The 20,413-nt window shown below is 38.3% G+C and overlaps 2 protein-coding genes across 2 annotated transcripts; one reads left to right on the forward strand and one right to left on the reverse strand.

The window, feature by feature from the left end:
* Positions 1-540: 540 nt before the first annotated feature.
* Positions 541-882, forward strand: RB195_021869 (uncharacterized protein; the record flags this gene model as incomplete). Its single annotated transcript, XM_064208797.1, has 2 exons — positions 541-618; positions 700-882. The coding sequence occupies 2 exons, from the start codon at positions 541-543 to the stop codon at positions 880-882; spliced, it is 261 nt and encodes an 86-aa protein (XP_064064678.1).
* A 1,515-nt stretch (positions 883-2,397) lies between these two features.
* Positions 2,398-20,108, reverse strand: RB195_021870 (uncharacterized protein; the record flags this gene model as incomplete). Its single annotated transcript, XM_064208798.1, has 7 exons — positions 2,398-2,494; positions 4,260-4,336; positions 4,540-4,662; positions 7,950-8,069; positions 11,971-12,012; positions 16,061-16,171; positions 20,049-20,108. 7 exons carry the CDS (start codon positions 20,106-20,108, stop codon positions 2,398-2,400), a joined length of 630 nt encoding a protein of 209 aa, XP_064064679.1.
* Positions 20,109-20,413: the final 305 nt, after the last annotated feature.

The raw sequence follows: 20,413 nt of genomic DNA on the forward strand, positions 1-20,413 counted from the left end.
TGGGTGACAAATGTGTGAAGATCAACGATCAAAGTATCGATAGACGATTTATAGATGAATGCGTACACACATGTTTTTCGGAAAAAAAAAATCATCGAAATGGACGAGATTTCCGTGGGAATTATTTGATTCAATTGGTGAAATTTTGTTGTAATCAAGTGAGAAAAAAATGTATAGTAAGTAACGTAGAAGCAACGTGTTGCTGTAATGATAACGGAGAGAAAATAAAGTATCGCAACTGGTAAGAACTTCATAGTGACACAATAGAAGTGTAGTACGTACTAAACATACACACACACACACACACACACACGCTCACACACAATACAGTCGCCTTATCGATGATAAACTGATGTAGTCCTATTTTCACGTGATATTTGAGTAGTTGTTGATCTTCTCTACTACATATTGTAAGAATTTAACCAAACTAACTAACATGTTGGTGTAGCTCAAATCTATAGAAGGACTTGAATCTAGCCCGAGTATTCATTGACCAGGTTAAAAATACTCGTTCTTGATGATTTTCCAGCGATCTTTAGAATGTTCAGCGTCGATCCAGAAATTTGCTTGTCTGCCTCTCTGGGAGGTGAGCCTAGTGTGGTGCGAGAGGCTGAAAAGGTTGCTGAAGCGACCAGCGATTGGGGCTGATAGTCAGCGTGGTGCGTACGCAGCGAAATTTCTGCAATCGATGTTAGACAGACCGTCGGCGGCGGATACGCAGACCACCGTCAGCGAACGAGGGAGGGCGTGGAATGTATGTGCGCTGGTGGCCATACGTTCGAAGCAGCATGTGGATCGGCGGAGTGTGTCGATGTTAAACAAGACCGCTATGACGAGGCGAAGGAATTATGGGCGACTCTTTCACAGGAGACTAACAACTAAACGAGGAAAGTCAGGGGAGAAAGAACTGCTTCTGTAATCGTTCGAACAACCCTGCATAATGTCCTATGCGGTGTACGGTAGTAGTGTATCTACCGCAGATATCGCAAAACTTGCTGCACAAGTGGTTTTCAGCGGTCATCGCCCGCCGAAATATTCATATGTGCAGCAAATTTCTCCGAAATACAGCACCCCATCATTTGAGGTTTGGCCAACGTCAACGTTTTCACTCATTTACTTTTACCGACACTTAACGTTCCGAAAATGTTTCTTTGCATTGATTCGAACCATACTTACAGTTAAAGAGACAGTAATAGACCGATGACAATATGTTTGTCGCGAAAATACGTGCTTCCCTCCGTGGAACAAGACGAGTGAAACTATTTCCCGTTGAAAACTATTGGAAATTCATCAATGTTTCTCTTTTCGGAGTCATGTGAGGGCTGAAATGATTATGGGAAGAACAGGCATCGCATATGGGAACAAAAGTGCATACATCCAGAAGAATTCTCGTTAATTTTCCCGTTATAGAATGTAACACGTTAAGAAATTTGGGCGGATACAAGCCGCTAATGCTCATCATTTAGTAGGTGCGATTTTTTTTTTTGGAGGGAGCCTTCCTACATGAACGAGAGGCTCCATCTTAGAGAGAGGACAGCGGGAAATCGTTGTTTTCTTAAAGATCTGGCTCAATTTCAGTAAATTTCCTCCAAAGAGTGTTTTAAACTGGTTTTACTCTATCTTTAGTGTTCTCTTACCAGTTTCAACGAATCCCACTCCAGTCTACGGTCTCTAAAATAACGAAAATTCGAACAATAGAATCCTAAGAACACCTGTAAACGGACGATTCGCTCGATAGTGCAGTAAGATTTGCGCCGCTTGCGTCAGAACGTACAAGTACATCGAGACCGACGGCAAGAATCTTCGCTTTTCACCAAACATTCTTCCATCACCACCCATTCATGACTAGTAATCGGGTCATCATTGTCGGCCGTACTAACCTCATCAAATCCCATTAAAGGTCACAGTATTCGTAATTCGAATCGGTACTGAAATATGACAAGGATTTCCTTGCTATGATTTTTAAGCTTTTTTTTCTTCTAAATTCTACAACTTCTACTAGTTTGTGTGTTCAAATTGTGAGTGAGCGAAAAATCGTTCGAAATCGTTTATTGTATAATATGGAGCTCATCCTGCAGAAATTTGGTCAATTTCTAGGAATACAACAAGGGCACACGGTACAAGTAGCTGGATCACAACATTCCACAGTTTTCTTCGTCATCTTCCTGGTATCTGCACTTTATGAATGATCCTTTCATGCAGAACTTTTCGTTGAATAGAACTAAACAACAATGAATTGTTCTGATTTGTATAGAACATACCATTTCTACAGTATACAAAGTTTTTCTGAGTGTGTGCACATAAAGTGCTTCATGGAATTCATTGGCTTCTCAGTGTAAAATGTAGATCAAACAAATGTCAGAGAATTTAATAATCTTTATATAACATTGTATTTCCTCAATAAGAACCATAACAACAATTCCATTTCGTATCTGATGTTGCCAAATCCACAACTTCACCATATTTTTCTCCAGTTGAACTTGCAATTAGTCGCCTGTAAATAATTTAATATAATGTCGATCACTACGATGTCAATGTGCGTTTAGCTTTCATATACAGGGAATGCTTAATTTGCCTGTTTAGCACAATGGTTTTCCGTTATCCAAGGAGATTTGTTGCATGGCAACTGTTGAAGAAAACAGAAAGCTGAGCCGAATTATCAGCTTTATGAGATATGAAAATGAGTATCGTAAAACGCTTGCACGGATAAAGTTATTTCTAGCGCTTTCATCGACGAATTTACCTTCAAGGCTTTTGTTCAGCTTTTACGTTCTTCTCTTAGGGGGCAGAAAACGCGTTCTGGATGCAGAATTTAGAAATGAGTACCAAATTTCTCGGAAATCCTCCTTTGCAATAAAAATAATTTTAGAAAATAGATGAAGATTTACGTTTTACAACTGCTTATTGATGTGTATTATTGTTTACATAGCATAGTGAACTGTGAAAATTGCTTCGAAAAGAGTGATTTTTTATTGCAGGCGTCAGAAAGTATGTTTACTTGTTGATATAACTTTTTTACCATAATAAAATTTTTTAGACTGTGATGAAGTTTGTTAAAGTAAAGAAATCTTCTTCTTTCCTCACTGAGTCGGTGTTAATAGAAGCCTCCAGGAATATTCAAGAATAAATCATGTAAAATTCTTTTATTTTAAATTATTTGTAATTTTTCCAAAATAATGTATATTATAATATTCGCTATCCAAAGCACCAACCGATCGAAAGCACCGTACCCAATCGTGTGACTCTCCAAATTAAACAAACAACTTGAATAGAAGGTGCCAGTAGATGGTGGGTCTGGAGTATTTGGAAGGTGCACATATTTGAATAGTGTGGTCCTTTAGCTTGTGCGAATATTGAGGAATTGTTACTCAAAACTAGAATCGCCACAAATAGTGTTGCGCATGGATTTTCCAGGATCTTTCCTCCAGAGAAGTTAATGTGGCCTCTTAGATTCAAAGAATTCTGTTCAGTACACACAAGCAGGGTATTCATATTTTTTTCCAGTAACTCAGGTTTTTAATGTTTTTTTTGTTGTTGTAGGAACTGTCACGTCATCACGAAGCCGCGAAAAAATCTATGAGCAGTGCTATTTTCCGGATAAGAAGGATGAGATTAAGTTTTACCGTTATGTAAAGTACAGGATCCGAAAGTTCTTCCAAAAGCTCTTCTAGACTTCTTCAATATAATCGAAAATAATCCCTATTGCACCGAAAGGAACATTGAATCTCTATTGTTAACCTAATAAAAACCGGTGTTTCCTTGATTTGACCTTGATGTATGTTGTGGGTTTACCATGGGTTTATCCGCATATCTTCTTTATCCGAAAAAATCGTCCTCGACATTCTATTAGTAGTGATATATGACCACTCAGTTCTTGCAACAAAGAAGTCGTAAACGAACATATATCCCTTCCGCGAAGACAGGATTTTCCAGATTTTTAACTAAACAAACGAGAAAACTGGCAGAAACTGACGGTACATGCTGTTATATAGGGCGAGAACTGATCCCCACACGCTTGTAAGAATATTGCAAGAGGAAACTCTGTGCAAACATGGTTACGATGGACTTTGGATACTTTGCCCGCTATAAATAAGACAACGGATGCAACGTTATCTAATGTTTTCGTCTTTTCGCAGAAGATCCTATCACAAATTGTCCAGAAAGGCTAAGAATCAGTGTTGAGAAGTTCAGTCTACTTCAAAGTGAGCAAAACTGTTCAGACTATCCATTCGTTACAGAATGAAATAAAATTTCCTCACCGTGCTATATCAACGAATGCTTGGTTGACGTTGTGACCTGTTTTAGCGCTCGTTTCGATATAGGGAATACCATAGGACTGAAAAAAATTAATGAATTTAGTTTAGTTCTGAGTTCAATAATCTTCTCCTTTAGAAAAAAAAAGTGAGGAGACCCTGCACTGTGACTTATACTTTCACATACATGTCAACCTCCTCTTACTCCCTTAAACATACACACGCTTAGTTTTAGGATCGTTTAGATAAATTATTATGCATAGGTTCCTTCAAATAATACACTTACCACTGCTAAATGTCGTGCTTCATCAGATTTAACAGTTCGTGATGATCCAAGATCACATTTGTTCCCAACTAATGTAATTTGTACAGATTCTTTCCCATATTCTCGGATCTGTGCCAGCCAGTTCTAAAAAGTTTTCCATCATTTGAAAAAAAATACTTTAAAAAATCAAAACTAATAGGAAATGCACAACAAATGTCTAAACTCCACTATACTATATCACTATTCTTTTATATCATATGTGCTGTTATTTAAGCCTTTTGCTTGTGGCCCGATTCCCGTTACCATGTAATGCATACTGAACTCAAATCGACGCAGGCACCACTACGCCGTGCATAATTCATGAATCGAAGCCTGGTTCCTTCCTAGCAACATCCACACGATCCGTGTACAAAGCTACATAAATTTCAAAGACTCGAATTACAACTCTCAGTGGTTCAATACCTACGGTGCTATATCCACAAATGATAAAAGATTTAAAAAAAAAGAAAAATGGAAGGATGAAGTGGTTGCTGTCGATAAATCTCTTTAAAATGCACAAATGCACATGTCCTCATTTTGGAATCGTGGATCTAAATGAAAACGTATGTCATATGTACACAATGACATTGAGGGCCAACAATCAATTAAATTTCTATCCTTAGTGTTTTCCGACTCCAATTTATCGATACCGCAGAGATGAAGGGCGGGTATGGTTGGATCAGAGTAGTGTAGAAACATCGATGGAGCATATTTAATTGGAGCTTTTTTCCAGTGTGCTACACACTAGATCAAACTATCACAAATTACTCCTCTGGAATGCTAGTAGAAAGTAATTCTGCATTCTGAAACTACGAGAAGCCATATGCAGAAATTATGGCCGGTACCTCCCAGCAATGCTCAAGAGCTCTTATCCCGGAAATTTCTACGAAAACTTATCCAAGCTTTCCTAGAGAATTTTTTTAGGGGTTCGACCTAAGATTTGCAGTATATCCACATTCGTAAGTAACTGTAATGATGATTTTCTTCTAGAAAATAAAGTTGGCGCTCGCACAAATCTCAAATGAAATTTGTGCTAAGGAGAAAGTCATTCATAAAAAGTGGATACTCGTGAAAAGGTTTCGTTTTGTGGTGCAATATCGCATAATCGGTTACGTACATTGCAGCGCGGTTCGCAGGAGGTTCTCGGCGAATCACTGCAGCAGATTGCGGCTTTAAAATTGCAGACGACGGTAAGACTTGGTCCCACCAAAAAAGACATCTCCTTTAAAGGCAGCATACCACGAACCTGAGGTGGTGCGGATTTCAGATGGAGTATTCGTATACAAGATCGTAGATTAAGGAGAGGGGGTGATTCCGTCTATTTCTTCCTAATTGCCATAAAAAACGGCCGAGAAGATGCGCGCGTGCACAAGGCTGGCGCGCTCCAATCGAACTCCTTGTGGAAAAAAGGAACGCTCGAAGTCGTATCGTCCGGGCCGTCTTCTCCGGCAATTAGGAAGAAATGGACGGAATCACCCTCTTCTCAGTATTCTGCGACCCCGTACGCGAATACTCCACCGGAAATCCGTACCACTCCAGATTCGTGGGGTGATGCCTTTAAATCCACCGAAGTGCATCGAATACGAGAGTTTAGAAAGATCAGTTCAGGTAATTCGCTATTTTTTGATCAAACCTACGCAAAATGTAAGCATATGATGTCGAAGTTTTTTGATTAATCTCTTTGAATACCATAGAAAAGTGAATAAACATCCAGACGACTGACTGGAAAGATTTTAGAACGTCATAGAGAGAAATTTGATACGGTGATCTGTCTGTCATATAATCCGCTTGTAACAAAATATCACTAAGAACGTAGTGAAAGCGAACTTCATCCCCTTAAACTCTTTCAGATTCTACCACATTTCTGCTATCATACTTTTATACGTCGAGTTTTGATGCGTCTAAACCCGATTTGGAAATAATATCCGTGCTGAGATTCATAAGAAATCCGTTTCTGCGATGCACTATTAGGTTACAACAAATATCCAGGGAATCCAAAACAAATCCACTAAAGCTGCAGGTCCGAAATTGGATACCGCACATGTTTTAACATACCTTAATGTGCAGTGCACCAATTCGACAGGAACGGAGATTGCACGAACTTTGAATGTAGTTTGTATTATTATTATTATTATCACTTATTATGCGTGTGAATAACAAAATATTTCGGAAATTGAATGTGCAATTGAGTTAAAAAATGGATGGAAAAAAACGGCAAAACTGAGGTATTCACTTCACTTAAAGCTCATCGCATATATACAAGGTGATGACTACCATCCGTTTGAAATAGTTGTCTCGAACTTGTCGCTCGGCGTCGAAATCGTTGTTCGCAGAACGTTGGAAACGTTTTGAGAATGGGCTTAATCCAGAGAATTGAAAATAAGGAGAGAACGTATCTTCGGGATCTGCGACGACGTGCGCCTGTACCGTGAATGATGTGGGTTTCAGTCCATGGAATCTGATGCTGTTGGCATCCTAGTTCCTTTTAGCGAAACAACTCCGCTGGACAGCAGTTCGTTAGCACTGTGGTCATCCGAATACTAAGGCAATTTTAGCGGTTTTATGATTCTTTAGTCCACTTTATTAATCTAGTTTCTTTCTGAATGGTAACTTCTGGAACGATGAACGGGGTGGTTGGGAGGAAAGATTGAGTACGTCCTTGGTCGTTTACGGTCAGAAGAGGCTGAAACGTAGGCCAAAACAAAATACCTTTAGCAATCTTAACTCTTTGTTCTACATAATAGAAAAAAAACAAGGGTATCCAGGAAAGCCTCTACCCTTTCTTAACCATAATAGATTAGGATACTTCGCAAGAAATATTTGCAACAGAGGATAACAGAGGATTAAGTCTGTTCTGCGTGGGTGGCATCGCTACTATTATCACCAAACGATTCCCTACTTATTCAAGCGCACATGGCTAAAGTGGTTCCTCATTCAAACAACGATTTGACTCAAGCGTAGGCACTCTCAACGATCTTTATTGCAGGAAATGAACGACAGATGGAAGTAGCTGTAATCAAACCGGCAGCATGCTGCGTGTTTTGGTCTCCTATACGGTTGAGTAGGTCAATCATAAAAGCGTATGTGGGGGAACGACAAAGGAGGAATCCGATTCTCAAATTTGAGGAACTACGTTGATGCTGAGAATAATCTCTGAGTAATAGAAAATTCAAGCGAAACTTTCGTCATACAGTAGTACTGCTATGGTTCAACAGTTTTGAATGCATATCAATCCTGGATTTCGTATGTTGCTTGAGCTATATGCCAAATTTATTATCGATCTTAATAAATAAGTTTAAAGAGTAAAATAAAGAGTATAAAATTCTTGACCGCAGTTCAAATAGCTTAATTTAGTCAGTAAAATAATAAAATAATCTCCTAAACGTATTTACCCGGACATTTTCAAAGCTTCCTCGATTCGAAACGTCGAATACAAGTAGTAATGCATCTGCATCTCGGTAGTATGCGGCAGTAACGGAACGAAATCGTTCTTGACCGGCCGTATCCCATATCTGGAAGTTACAGTGATTCAAATGTATTATTTTTCTGGATATATGTGATATGTGTACAGTTTAATAAAGTTATGTAAACGTTTCGATCTCCAGTTGAACTGAACAGTAATGTTCCTGGTATTTTATGGATGAGAAGTACATCTTTAATCCTTTTTTTCTGATATGGAACTTCGGGTGCGATGGTTACGGGAAGTATTTCATTTGCGTGTAGGTGTTGCTTACTAATTATGTGCCTCTTTATATTTATTATTACTTACTACTTATATTAGGGCGGGTGTAGGAGGTTCCGCTTCCTGCACGATCGATTGGGGTTCGAATCCGCCCTAGTGCTCACCAACTCTTTCATCCCTCCGAGGTGCATAAATTGGTACCAGACTTGTCTGGGAGGATAAAAACACTGACTTGGCACATCGGCTAGCCACCGAAAGTTATTGTATAGACCAGTCACAAGTTCATAAACCTCAAACGATTCTGAATTGAAGTAAACGTGGTGGCGCATCCCAAGTGGATTGATTAACGCCAGAAACTTTGTCCTTTATCCTTACTATTTATATCTATGCTACCTTTTATATTTACACTAAAATGTGCGGAAGCGCAGAACAAAGAGAGTATTACTAAGAGGATACGGTGGAATCCAAACATGAAGAGCTTCTCTGTCGTTGAGGATGAAATCCTTCGAACATAGTTGCAGAGAGGTTGAGCCTGTTCAAATTCTTCCTGATTTATTTTTGGCAGATTTCGAAAAGAAAACCTTGCACTGGGTAGAGCAGGTACGGCAAGAATGCTGAAAGACGCCCACACATTACCGCCATGTTCAACCGCACAACCGTGTCGCATCAAACGCGGTATACGTTTGTTCTCCTTGTGATCCTTGTGACACACACTTCCTCTCCCCAGTGCCCTGTCTCAATCGACAAACCATTGCTCCTCACCGATTAAAGGCATATCACGAATCTGTTATGGTACGGATTTCAGGTGGAATATCCGTATACGGGGTCGTAGATTATGGAGACCGGGGTAGTTCCGCTCATCTCTCGCTGAATCACTGCAAGCAGCCGGCCCCTGAATGCTGTTTTGTACGATGTCTTCTATTGCAGCGCGCAACCTTTGCACGTCCCTTACCGCCTATCGGAGCAATCCGAATTGATTTTCGACGAATCCCAGGGCGGAGGCGGCGCAAGGGGTGGAGCGTTGCAATAGATGGCGTCGTACAAAACAGCATTCTGGAGATGCTTGTTTGCGGTGATGCAGGGAGAGATGAGCGGAACTACTCCCGCCTCCATAATCTAAGAACCCGTATACGGATACTCCACCTGAATTCCACACCACCTCAGAGTCGTGCTATGCTGCCTGCTGCACATGGATCGCCGACGAAATGCCTCAACATGTGTCACGGAAAATTAAGACAACATCAGCTAAAGTAACAACATCAAACGTTTACTGAGTGCACGGTTATGCACCTTTTTTGTCCCTCTATGGCGGACCGCTATGGAAGATGAATTTGTGTGACGACATATTTTCTTCTTGTCCACAGAAATATGGCAAAATTCTGGATTATTATCAATCCCTTTATCACCAGCGTGCTTGACCTCATTTCAGATTTGTAACAGTCGGTGGAGGCTCACACAATGACATGCGAAGTTAGACGATACATCAACTCAGTGTCTTTATTCCTTCAAAAAATCTAGCACCAACTCATCGACTTCGACGTGATTGAAGGCTTGGTCGGCACTGGACGGTTTCGAAACATCGACTGTGTCCGCAGAAATGATGGCCTCTCACCACTGTGCTACACCAGGCCAATTTATCTACAGTTCGGCGGAAACCTTACTATGAAGCTATAATAATGCATGAGTGCATGGAATTCGAGGCATTTCCGGAAGAAATCTGGCCTTTGAACACATAACTACAGTCGGATCAAGAACGCTTGGTGTCCGTGCTGCGTGCGGTTGTCGATCACCTTCAGCGTCTTCGTTACCGGACGCTCACTTCTAAACTTCCAGACGCTCAACGATGGAAGGCAGCGTAGTAATCAGTTGTTTTCAATGCGACTGTAGTATCGAGCCGAATTTTGAACAGAAAAAACCACGTTGAGTTCGAACAGAAGAAAACAAAAAAAACAAAGGATTAAGATAGCATATATTCCTGGCATAATTCGCTGCTCTTGGAAGTCGTAAAATAAAAAAAACCTCTGCTTCCCAACCAAAGAACCGGATAAAAGTCTTTTCCCATCCAAGCTACTTCCTCAAACTCCAACGTTATTATGGGGTAAGTATTTCACAGCATCGTTAAAATCACCCGGGAAGTAAAATGCAGAAAGAAAGAAATACTTCAAGCATTCTACAGAAAAATTCTACTTATTAAAAATCAACGTTAGAATCATGATAAAAGGAGAAACATTCCAGAAAATGGTGTTATGGTTCATTTTCACACACGCATTCGAACAATCGATCCTGAGGACTGCGGACGTACGTGGGAATACGGCGGTAGCGTGTGATGTGTGCTCGCTCCCACGTAGCACCCATCGGTGTCACGCGAAAGGATGTGAACGACAAAAACTACAGATTCATTGCCGCTGGCAACGGATTAATCATGTTGCCGTAGATAACCATAGGAAAAATCAGCAAGTAATAAAATGATTAATGACATATCCAAATTTTTCAGCAGGGAAGTTTTCTTTTCCACTTTAAAGTGATATCACTTCATTGACAGTGACTTTGACTAGTGATATGGTATTTGCACTCTTTCTTCTATGTTCCGTTGTACCTTAACTATTATCCGTTGTACATCCGTGAAAGTGTATTTGAACGGAGCATACCACGAATCTGATGTGGTAAGAGAGAAAAGCTAGAGAGGTTGTGGATCGCGGGATCCGGAGAACTACTCCGGGTCTCGGACCTTGGCCTAGCTCTCCCTAATCCTCCTGAAAAAAATCGTTGTGGGAACCGCTCTAGTTCCAATGAGGTACGTTAGAACACTCCTCCTATATACATGTTTCGGTCCCCTCAGCAGCTTATTCATTGGTTTCACTTGAATAGGCTGTCGAAGAGAACTCACTGGCTTCCGACCGCTCGCACGTGGATGCGGCGCGTTCCGACTAAAATCGTATTGAAAAACGTCGTCTTCCACGCGGTTTTTTCTACAACGATAAGCGAGAGTTCTAATGGACCACACCGGATCCCAAAATCTGCAATCCAGTCTCCACTTCACCCGCGGATTTCCTCACCACGACAGATTCGTGATAGGCTCCCTTTAACTTCCCCTGAAGATAGGATACTATGATTTTGCTAAGTAAACTAACTTTCACTTCCATAATCCTCTTAATTTTACAACAATGTCACAGAAATGAGAGAAAATCATGGAAATCCATGAGAGATTTTTTAAAAACTAGATCCGGATCAAAAGATTACGGTCCTCAATCAAAAAGACACTAGAAAATCTTCCAGAACTCCAGAAATAAGGGAAATTTCAGGGATAGAAACGAACAGTTTTAAATCGACATATGTTTGGACTACAAATTACATCATTTGTTACGTAAGAAGCTGTATTTATTCTATTTAGTCGTGTCTTGTCCATTTCACTTAATCTGGTTGAAATATTGTGCTCTTTGTCTTTCTATGCAGATGAGTACAGTCTCTGCCAAAAATTTTGCTACGTTTGTCGACCGTATCACCAGCAGAAGATGACTATTTCTATCTATCGATCGGTATGCAGCGACCAGTAGAGCAAAATCTTTGTCAGAGACTGTATACATATTCGCGGGGGCGTATATATATATATATATATATATATATATATATATATATATATATATATATATATATATATATATATATATATATATATATATATATCGGTATTAGCGTGAACAGAGAAACACAGATAAAAGGAAGAAACACACCTGAAGTTTAATTTTCTTGCTTTCCATCTCGATGACTTTGTTCTGAAAGTGAAAACAATCACTTCTGAAAATCATTTAAAGAATCGAATTTCAGTTTCTTATTAATTTTATTATTTTATTAAGTTTTTCTTAATAAGTTAAATTTTAGTTGCCATAGTTGCACATACATACAGAGCAAAATTCTGAGTGCTTCTAGAAAAGTTCAAGGAAATTACGTTTCGTTATATTGTATTTTGTTAAAAAGGAAAGGACACTAGCCGTAATAAATTTGTTAACAATCTTGGCTGTTGCTTAAATTCGACTATCAACAAGTTGCAATCTCTATGCCAAGATTCAAGGAAAGTCGAACTTTCGCACTTCTGGAAAGGACACTAATTTACGTTCATTTGCTGTCGATTTAGCTGTGAAGCGATTGGTAGTTATAGGAGATGAATGGAATTTTTGTGAACTGGTTGGCTAAGCAACATTTTTCGGTTTTTTTTTCAATTTTTCAGCTAGTTAATTAAAATTTAAGTCAATCGACTAAGAGAGTGTATAGATTACTTTCAATGATTAAAAGCTGACTGTATAAAATAAATCTCGATGCTTTGCAAAAGAAATGTAAAATTGTTAGCTAGTACTTTGAAGGAATATTTTCAGCTGACCGCACTCTAATGCAGTCTGATCCAGTATTTTCAGTAGTGCAACACTCTATGTAGACTAGTGTTTATTGGATTTGGATATTATGGTGTTGGGATTTTCTGCTTCGGTTCTTGAAAAAGATGGATTATATCACTCTTGAAGTTCTTGGGATGATTTCTACGCTACGACCCTCATCTAGATTTTTTGTTGAAGTTGTTTTGAATTGCAAACCGAAAATGTATTTTGCGTATTAACCTCACATTACAGAAAGTTTATTCGACAGTTTTATCCAGAAAAACTACTTAAATTACTGTAACTTGCGTCTCCACAATTACTACACAACATCAACTGAATTTATAAAAACTAGTGGAAAAATTGTGTTTGGGTACGCGGTTTGCAATTATTTCTCTGGCCCTTAATATGGTGCTAATTCTATAAGGCTTCAGAAAACTCCGTTTGCTGTTGCAGAAAAAAAATGTTGCTGAACGTGCAAAACACAGCAGCTAAAAAATTATCTAAGTGCTGCTCCGAGGAAACCACCGAACTTGTGGTATATACAGTATTCCTTCGACCTGACGCGTTACGTTCTCGAAAAGATAGGACTGGAGCGCGCCAATCGATGATAGGAGAATCGATAAGGCCGTGGCGCCGTTACTAACAGGAACGGTTAAGCTACGATTCGAGTGTGAAATTGTCCTAATCCTAATGATGAATTACACAAAAAAGTACGGCAAATTATCAAGAAAAGGAAGCTGGGCGAAGCTTATCGGTGCAATCCAGATGAAGCAGACCAGTCCGTCCCCGTCGAGAACGTAACACGTCATGCAGCCAGAATACATTCGGCACCCTTATCGGGTACAGTAGGGTCGAAACGACATGAAGCACTTACGCAATTGCGTACGCAGCTTCTTTTGAGGTGCTTCGGTGGAACGTAGTGGCTAGGTGCGTGGTGAAACCATTGCTGGCACCACCCATCGCTGTAGTTTGCGACGGTCCCAACTTGGTTCCAACTGCTGCCTCCACGGCGCCGTTTTGAGCGCGTACGCAAATGCACCGCAACTACACTCGTGTTTCATGTCGTATTGACCCGACTATATAGCTGTGAATGTTCAATTCCTACAAATTCTACTATTTCCCACTGCTTTTTCATTATTCACTTCCTTACAGCCATCCACGCTGTGCGAAATTGAATATGGGAGGATTTTATTCCCGATAACAATCTCCAAAAATTTTCGATAGAACTCTCCCCATCCAATATTGGCTCACATTTAATTAACTCCCTACATCTCCTTTCGATAGAACTTCCATCAGATCAATTCTATACTGAGCGATCAACGTGTTCAACCTGGGAAGCGCGATGCTTCTGTCGCAACGCATACTTTGCCTTACTTAGGACGCACGCACATTCCCTCTTTCCTGGGCTCTGCTCTAATCGATTTTGCGTCGCGCTCACTCCGTTGCGCGTTTGGCGCCGGCTACAGTACACGCCTTACCGACTGCGCCACTAAAGATATTGAAACAACAGTCACTATCCTTCGTACATACACCCGTTAAAGGATAAAAGGATAAAGTTTCTGGTGTATCAATCCACTTCATACGCGCCAATAGTTCATATGTAGGTTTGACTGCAGATCGGAGGTTCATGAGCATCCGTTGGTTCATACAATGGATCGCGGAATGAAGGGATGAATGTCTTAGTTGGCTGCAGGGCGGTTTCGAAACATCGACCGTGAGGTCGCAGCCAAACCTCCTACCGGTTGTGCCAGAGTCACGCTGCTTATTTTGTGGTAAATTCTTGAATTCGTAGCTTACCCTACAGTTAAAGATTTTTAAAAATTGTTCACTATCATCTCTTACAAATTGAATATCTTGCTGTTCTAAGGGTAGCCTTCGGGAAAGTTCTCTATTTTGAGCTTCCCATAATAGTAGACAAAGTTCGGATGTATGTTGGATTTTCTCCTTAACGTAAACAACTAGGATTCAGAAAGTAGTTTGAAAATATCTTTGCTTAACGCTGACACCTCTTCCGTCTATTTAATGTGATCAGAACTGGGGCATTAGGATAATAGGTGCACTAGCAGCTCTTCATACCCGCACATGTGATTATACGAAAATGCATAAAATTAATTAATGAAATGAAATACACCTGTGGCAAATTAGTGGTAAGATTAGTCGACGAACGAACTTTCAACACCAGAGTGAGTGATGGAATTCATTCCACACATTATCATTCCATCATTCTCACGAGTGCAAAAACTAGCTTCATCGCACCTACTGACTAATCTGATCTTCGAAATCCATCTACTTCTGGGATTTTGAGTGATCGTTTTGTATTTTTCTCACGATCATTACAAACTATGTCCTATCTCCTAATGAAGCTACACCGAATCTCTCCTTGAACATGTCCCATCTATACGTGTGTAGCTAAAATGTGCTATTTTATTAATGTCATACAAAAACTTATCTCACTAAAGATGTCATCCTTCAGCCGAAAAAAAAGAAATTCTCCCTCTTCCTTGTGCGCTCAAGTGTTTATGCATACATCAGCCTTAACTGCTCGCAAACTTCACTTGTCTTTGAATTCAGTTGTACTTTTTGGGATCCATACGGGCATCGTCATCATTCGTAAACATGGTAATAATTCTTTTGTTGAATATATTGAAGTACATATCAAGGACAGCAAATTTGAATAAAATACTGCCAGAGATAGTTTTTCTACGTAGACATAAATGCCACGTGCAGCGTTGTTTATTTTTTTTCTTTTTTTTCTTTTTTTCTTCAGCGTTCGCTATAGTTAAAAGTAACATTTGAGTTTTCTATGCTGATCTCTTTCCAGCAATAGATAGTGTCCGAACGTCCTCTACAAATTCAGGAATTCAGAACCGACGGAAGAACTCCATACATAAGTTGACCCAACGAAGCTGCTCTTTACACATAGGATTGAAGAAATGAAATCTCGTTTGTATGGTATGGATAATATGCAGTATAAACATTCATTTCATCCGTGCAATAAAATCAACGTTACGCGCCTTCATTTTATCACTTTACAAGTGTAAAGAGTTGCTTTGTTGGAGAAGCAGATACCTCCGATGTTCGTCTGATTCTTCGATATGTGGGCGTTATTTCGCTTTTTCTCTATAACACTTGCAAACTATATCCTAAATCCTAGCTAGTAGTGTGAAGAACTCAACATCAAAAATTTTCCCTAACGTTTCACTCATAATGAGGGATGAGTTCAAGAGCATCCTATTCAGACAAAAATTCGCTTAAAGCTGTTTTTTATTTATAATTTTGATCGATTTTGCGACTTAAGTTGAGTAAAAACAACTATTTCTCCACGATTTGCTTTTTTCGCAAGTGAAGAATACCAATATTTTCGCTCAGCCAGCGCTTCAATAAAATTATTCGAAAAGCAGAAGAGTACTTGTTCAAAGTTGTTTTTTTCGTATTCCAGAAAATTTCAACTCACTCGGTAGTCAATTCCAACTGTGGAAATAAAGTTGTTATTCAGGAATGCACCATCTTTGTAACGTACCAATAAACAAGTTTTTCCTGTACAGCTGTCTCCCAAGAGCATTACCTGAAATTGAAATCCACTTATAAAATTTTTTTCTAATTTGAACTCATTTTCGCATCATTTTATGTAACGAACTGTTTACTGAAATACAAATATTGAAGGTATAACAAAAAATAATTCAGTAAATAAGCAATTAGACAAAAGTAGAGTCATTTTTGCCATTTTACCAGAACAAAAACTGAACGTTCACTGAAGAATGGAAGTGTCGAATAATGAACATTTTTCGGATTTTTTATTCGGTCCGTTATTCCGGAAAAATTGCTCCACATCTTACTTTAGGTCAAATACGAGAGAACAGTATATAGTTTCTTACAAGTTCATGCCCTTTTTCTTTTATAACCTTTTTTCCAGGTCTTCGAATGTGTGAATCCTTTTTTTACTACCTATTTCGCCCTTTTTCCTTCTTCGTTATATGTCTTCCAGTTTCCGTAGTTTAGAGATCTTTTTCTGGTATGAACTATTGATTACTGCGAGGAAAATTAGGAATGCATGGGAATTCATAGATAAATCGCCTGAAAATAAGGTTGCTCAAAAACGCTCGCTACTGCTCCTATCGAGCTGTGGGAGCAAAATGCTCGTTCTATGTGATTGATGAGAAACTTCACTGGAAAAACTAGTGACTTATTGGAGTTGCACTGCAATTTTCGAATATCATGTTTGGAAATTTTTGCATGTGATTTGACAAGATGTACCTGAATTTTGAGGCCTTGCTTGAAAAATAAAATTCAGCTTTTTTTTTTGGAAAACGGAAAAGAAGGAATAAGTTCAGAAGTGCGCTCATCTTCTTTCAAATCTACCTACTTTATGGGTCATAACAGAGATGCAGGAGTTGCAAATGCCTATTTACTAACATATACCTATGCTTTTTTTGCTCATAAACTTCGATAGACTTTTTTCAGAAAAAAAAATAGATAAAATTTTTGTGACCAACTAATGGGCGTTAGAATTTGCACAGGTGCTTAGAGATAAACAGTAATATAATGTGCTTCAAAATCTCTAACCCTAAATTGATGGCTTACGTGTGTGCGCAAGCATTAATTGAGAGGTGTATTTACAGAAATAAGATGTTTTCAAGGTAGTTGTCCCTCGGCGATGAATTGGTCTTGCTTGATTTTTTTTTCATTTCACGGATCATCGTGGCTTTTTTTTTTTGAAAAATACTACGATCATCTGTGTAGGTTAGAATTTATATCACGAAACGAAATCGCTATTGACTCAAAGTATTAAGCTTATGGTGAACATATGTTTATTTCTACGTTTTTTTGTATTCATTTCATTTTTTTTGTTTCTTTATTCTTTTCCCTCTTCTTTTTCACCGCTGTTGTTGTACGATTTAGCGACTAAAGCCGTTTTTCATTAAAGATTTAAGGTAACAACTGTACAATGGATAGCATTGCGAAATTTTATTCTGTTTTAAAATCCTATTGCGAAAAAAAATCTGAACAAATTTTTTCTTATTATTCCTGTCTCTAGTAGTGATAATAATACCAATAATACTAAAATTTCTATACTAACAACTTTAGTTTAATAAATTCGATAAATATAATTTTAGTTTGAGCTTGCTCTATACTAACAATTTTACCTCTATAACCAATAATTTCAAGGTGTTCTGCGAAATTAATGATTTCTGTCTGGAATTTATCCGATAGGAAATTGCTCGACCAAAATTCTTCATTTGTTGTTGCTATTTGTCACCCAGAGCTACCACATGAAAAGCAATTTTCACAGACAAAGAGCAGGAATAACAGCATGAAAGAACGAGCTTATGGGTACAAAACGATTGGCTGCATTTGCAGAGCGAAGGTGTAAGGCGAATTCAGTAGAAATATAGGCGTAAGAAGTAGTTATCATTACAAGTGCTACGAAATCCAGAAATAACTGGGTGTTGCTCAAGTAAATTTCCACAAAGAATTGCTAGTATATGAATTTATGTGAACTTTAGTTTAAGTTTTTCCTTGTTGTTCTGAAATTTATCTTCTTCTTCAAAAAAAAAACTTTTTTTTCTCGTGCTTAGTTATTAACAACGAAGAAATCTATCTATTTCAAAAGGACAAAGTTTGAATTATTAGCCAAAGCAATTTTCTAAAATCCATAAGAATTTCACAGCTAATAATTTCTTCTAATAAGAGAACATGCAACAAATCCAGAAAAAAAAAACGAAAATGACGATGTTACAGCGAAGTGCTGCTTAATCCACGTCAGGTAATTGCCCTCACATCAAAAATGGCATCATTTAGTGGTATGAGACTTCGAAATAATTTTTAATTCAGTAAGATTTGTAAAAAAAATCCTTCCTGGATAGAAAATCCAAAATCAGAAAATCCATCTTGTATTATCAGGAGATAGATGCGTGATGGCATAGTTTAACTAAATTATAGTCAATAGCAGTAATGTATTAATTGAAGAGCGAAACGCCTGAAAAGATTCTTTTGTTGACTTACTGTTTCAGATAGTAATCAATTTGTATGAGAATTCAAGACGATTTGAGCAGTTATTTTTTAAAATATTTTGTGCGAATAGTCATTCTTCTCATGTACTTGGATTTCTCCGGTTTTGTACTCGTAGGCAATCTCACTCGCACTACTAATCATGGCAATAGTCATATAAGATGTGATGGACTTACACAATCATATGAGATTGAACAAGGTGAGCTTACCACGTGCGCTCCGACAATGAACTAAATCAGATTTGTTTGTGTTTCGACCCATATTGTTCAATTTCAACTAACAACACCGTTTACAGAAACAAACTCTCAAATAGATGCCAAAAACAGCTGAGATGAGGCAAGCTAAACGTATACGTTTTGTCAATAGGTTGCAACAGCAAACCTATGGGACGTAAGTGGGACGTAAAATCTTGGCTACTTCAAAAATTAGGCTCTTCTGCTTACTTATTATAATACAAAAAAAATCTGTTCATTTCACTGCACTGCATGCAATTCATCAAGCTTATAGTGAAAAAATATCGACGAATAAAATTGACATCATCGGAAAAATATATCTCGAAGGTAAAGTTTGCAGTTCAGAAAAAGAAAAAATTTTATAAAAAAAATTAAAGATGTATAACGTAGTAGTGTTTTCCCAAAGGCTGATCCTATTTCTCATTTCTATTTCTTCTCATATTTTTCTTGCAAAAAAATTACTGATAAGGTTTCAAAAGTTTAAAATGACAAAGTTCTATGAAAACATTTCTAACAACTTTTCCGTTAAAAAACTTCTCTCAAGTTGTTTTAACAAACCAAAACGCTGAGAAGTCTCTGGAATATCAAAAGTTTGTCGTGGATATGAAGCAAGAGCTGACAGCTGTCTTCAAATCCGAAGCGTATCAAATTCAGCGGATATTGAGAGAGTGTAGCCAATTCACCAATACTTCCCACAGATTTTAGCATCTGTCCATCCTTTTTTAAAGATAAAAATGTGAAAGTTCTCAAAATGGAAAGAACGAATCCATTGATAAGTAAAGAATTCACAAGTAATCAACGACAAAGGCCTGTAATTGTAGATGGAACCGAATTACTAATTGGAACAATCCGCGATGATTAGAGGTTGCTTACTAAAATAGCCTATTTTTAAAAAATTTGAAAAATCGTGAAGTATTACAATAAAACTGTGTACGTTAGACAACTTTCGGACATTTTAGTGAGTACAATAAATGTTTCTGGAAAATTCCAAAGATATCCTCAAAGAATTAGTTATTGCTTGGTACGGAAAATAAGCAGGAAGTAGTAGAAATATTTTGGAGAAAAACGTAATTTTATAACTTCTAGTTCCGTACATACATGTACGTGCGTCACCACGTCTACTACATCTCGGAAGTAATAAACAACTAAAAGAGCCGATTAAATTTTGATGTCATAGCTAATGTGAATAGAGGAACTTACTGTGAAGGAATAGTCGACTTCTTGAAAAATAGACGATCTTTTACGCATGTTCGGCTTCATAACGAGGTACCCGATGAAGTGTTGTGGTTGGTGAAATCAAAGAAGAGTATGGGCGTTGATTGCTGAGTGATTTGCTCTGTGAAGATTTTGAGTAAACGAATTGAACAGCGAACAGAACAGAAAAATGGAGACGAAGGGTAGAAGAAAATCAAAATCTCATTTATAGCTGGAGAATGATTTGGAAGAATCCGAAATGAATGGATAGAACAAAAGAATGAAAAGCTGTGCTTGAGAACTGTTATGGAGTGTAAATAAAAAGATGAGGACGTTAACAGAGAGGATTTGGTTGTGTGCGCGACGATATT

This window comes from Necator americanus, chromosome X (assembly GCF_031761385.1).
Source record: "Necator americanus strain Aroian chromosome X, whole genome shotgun sequence".
NCBI lineage: Eukaryota > Metazoa > Nematoda > Chromadorea > Rhabditida > Ancylostomatidae > Necator > Necator americanus.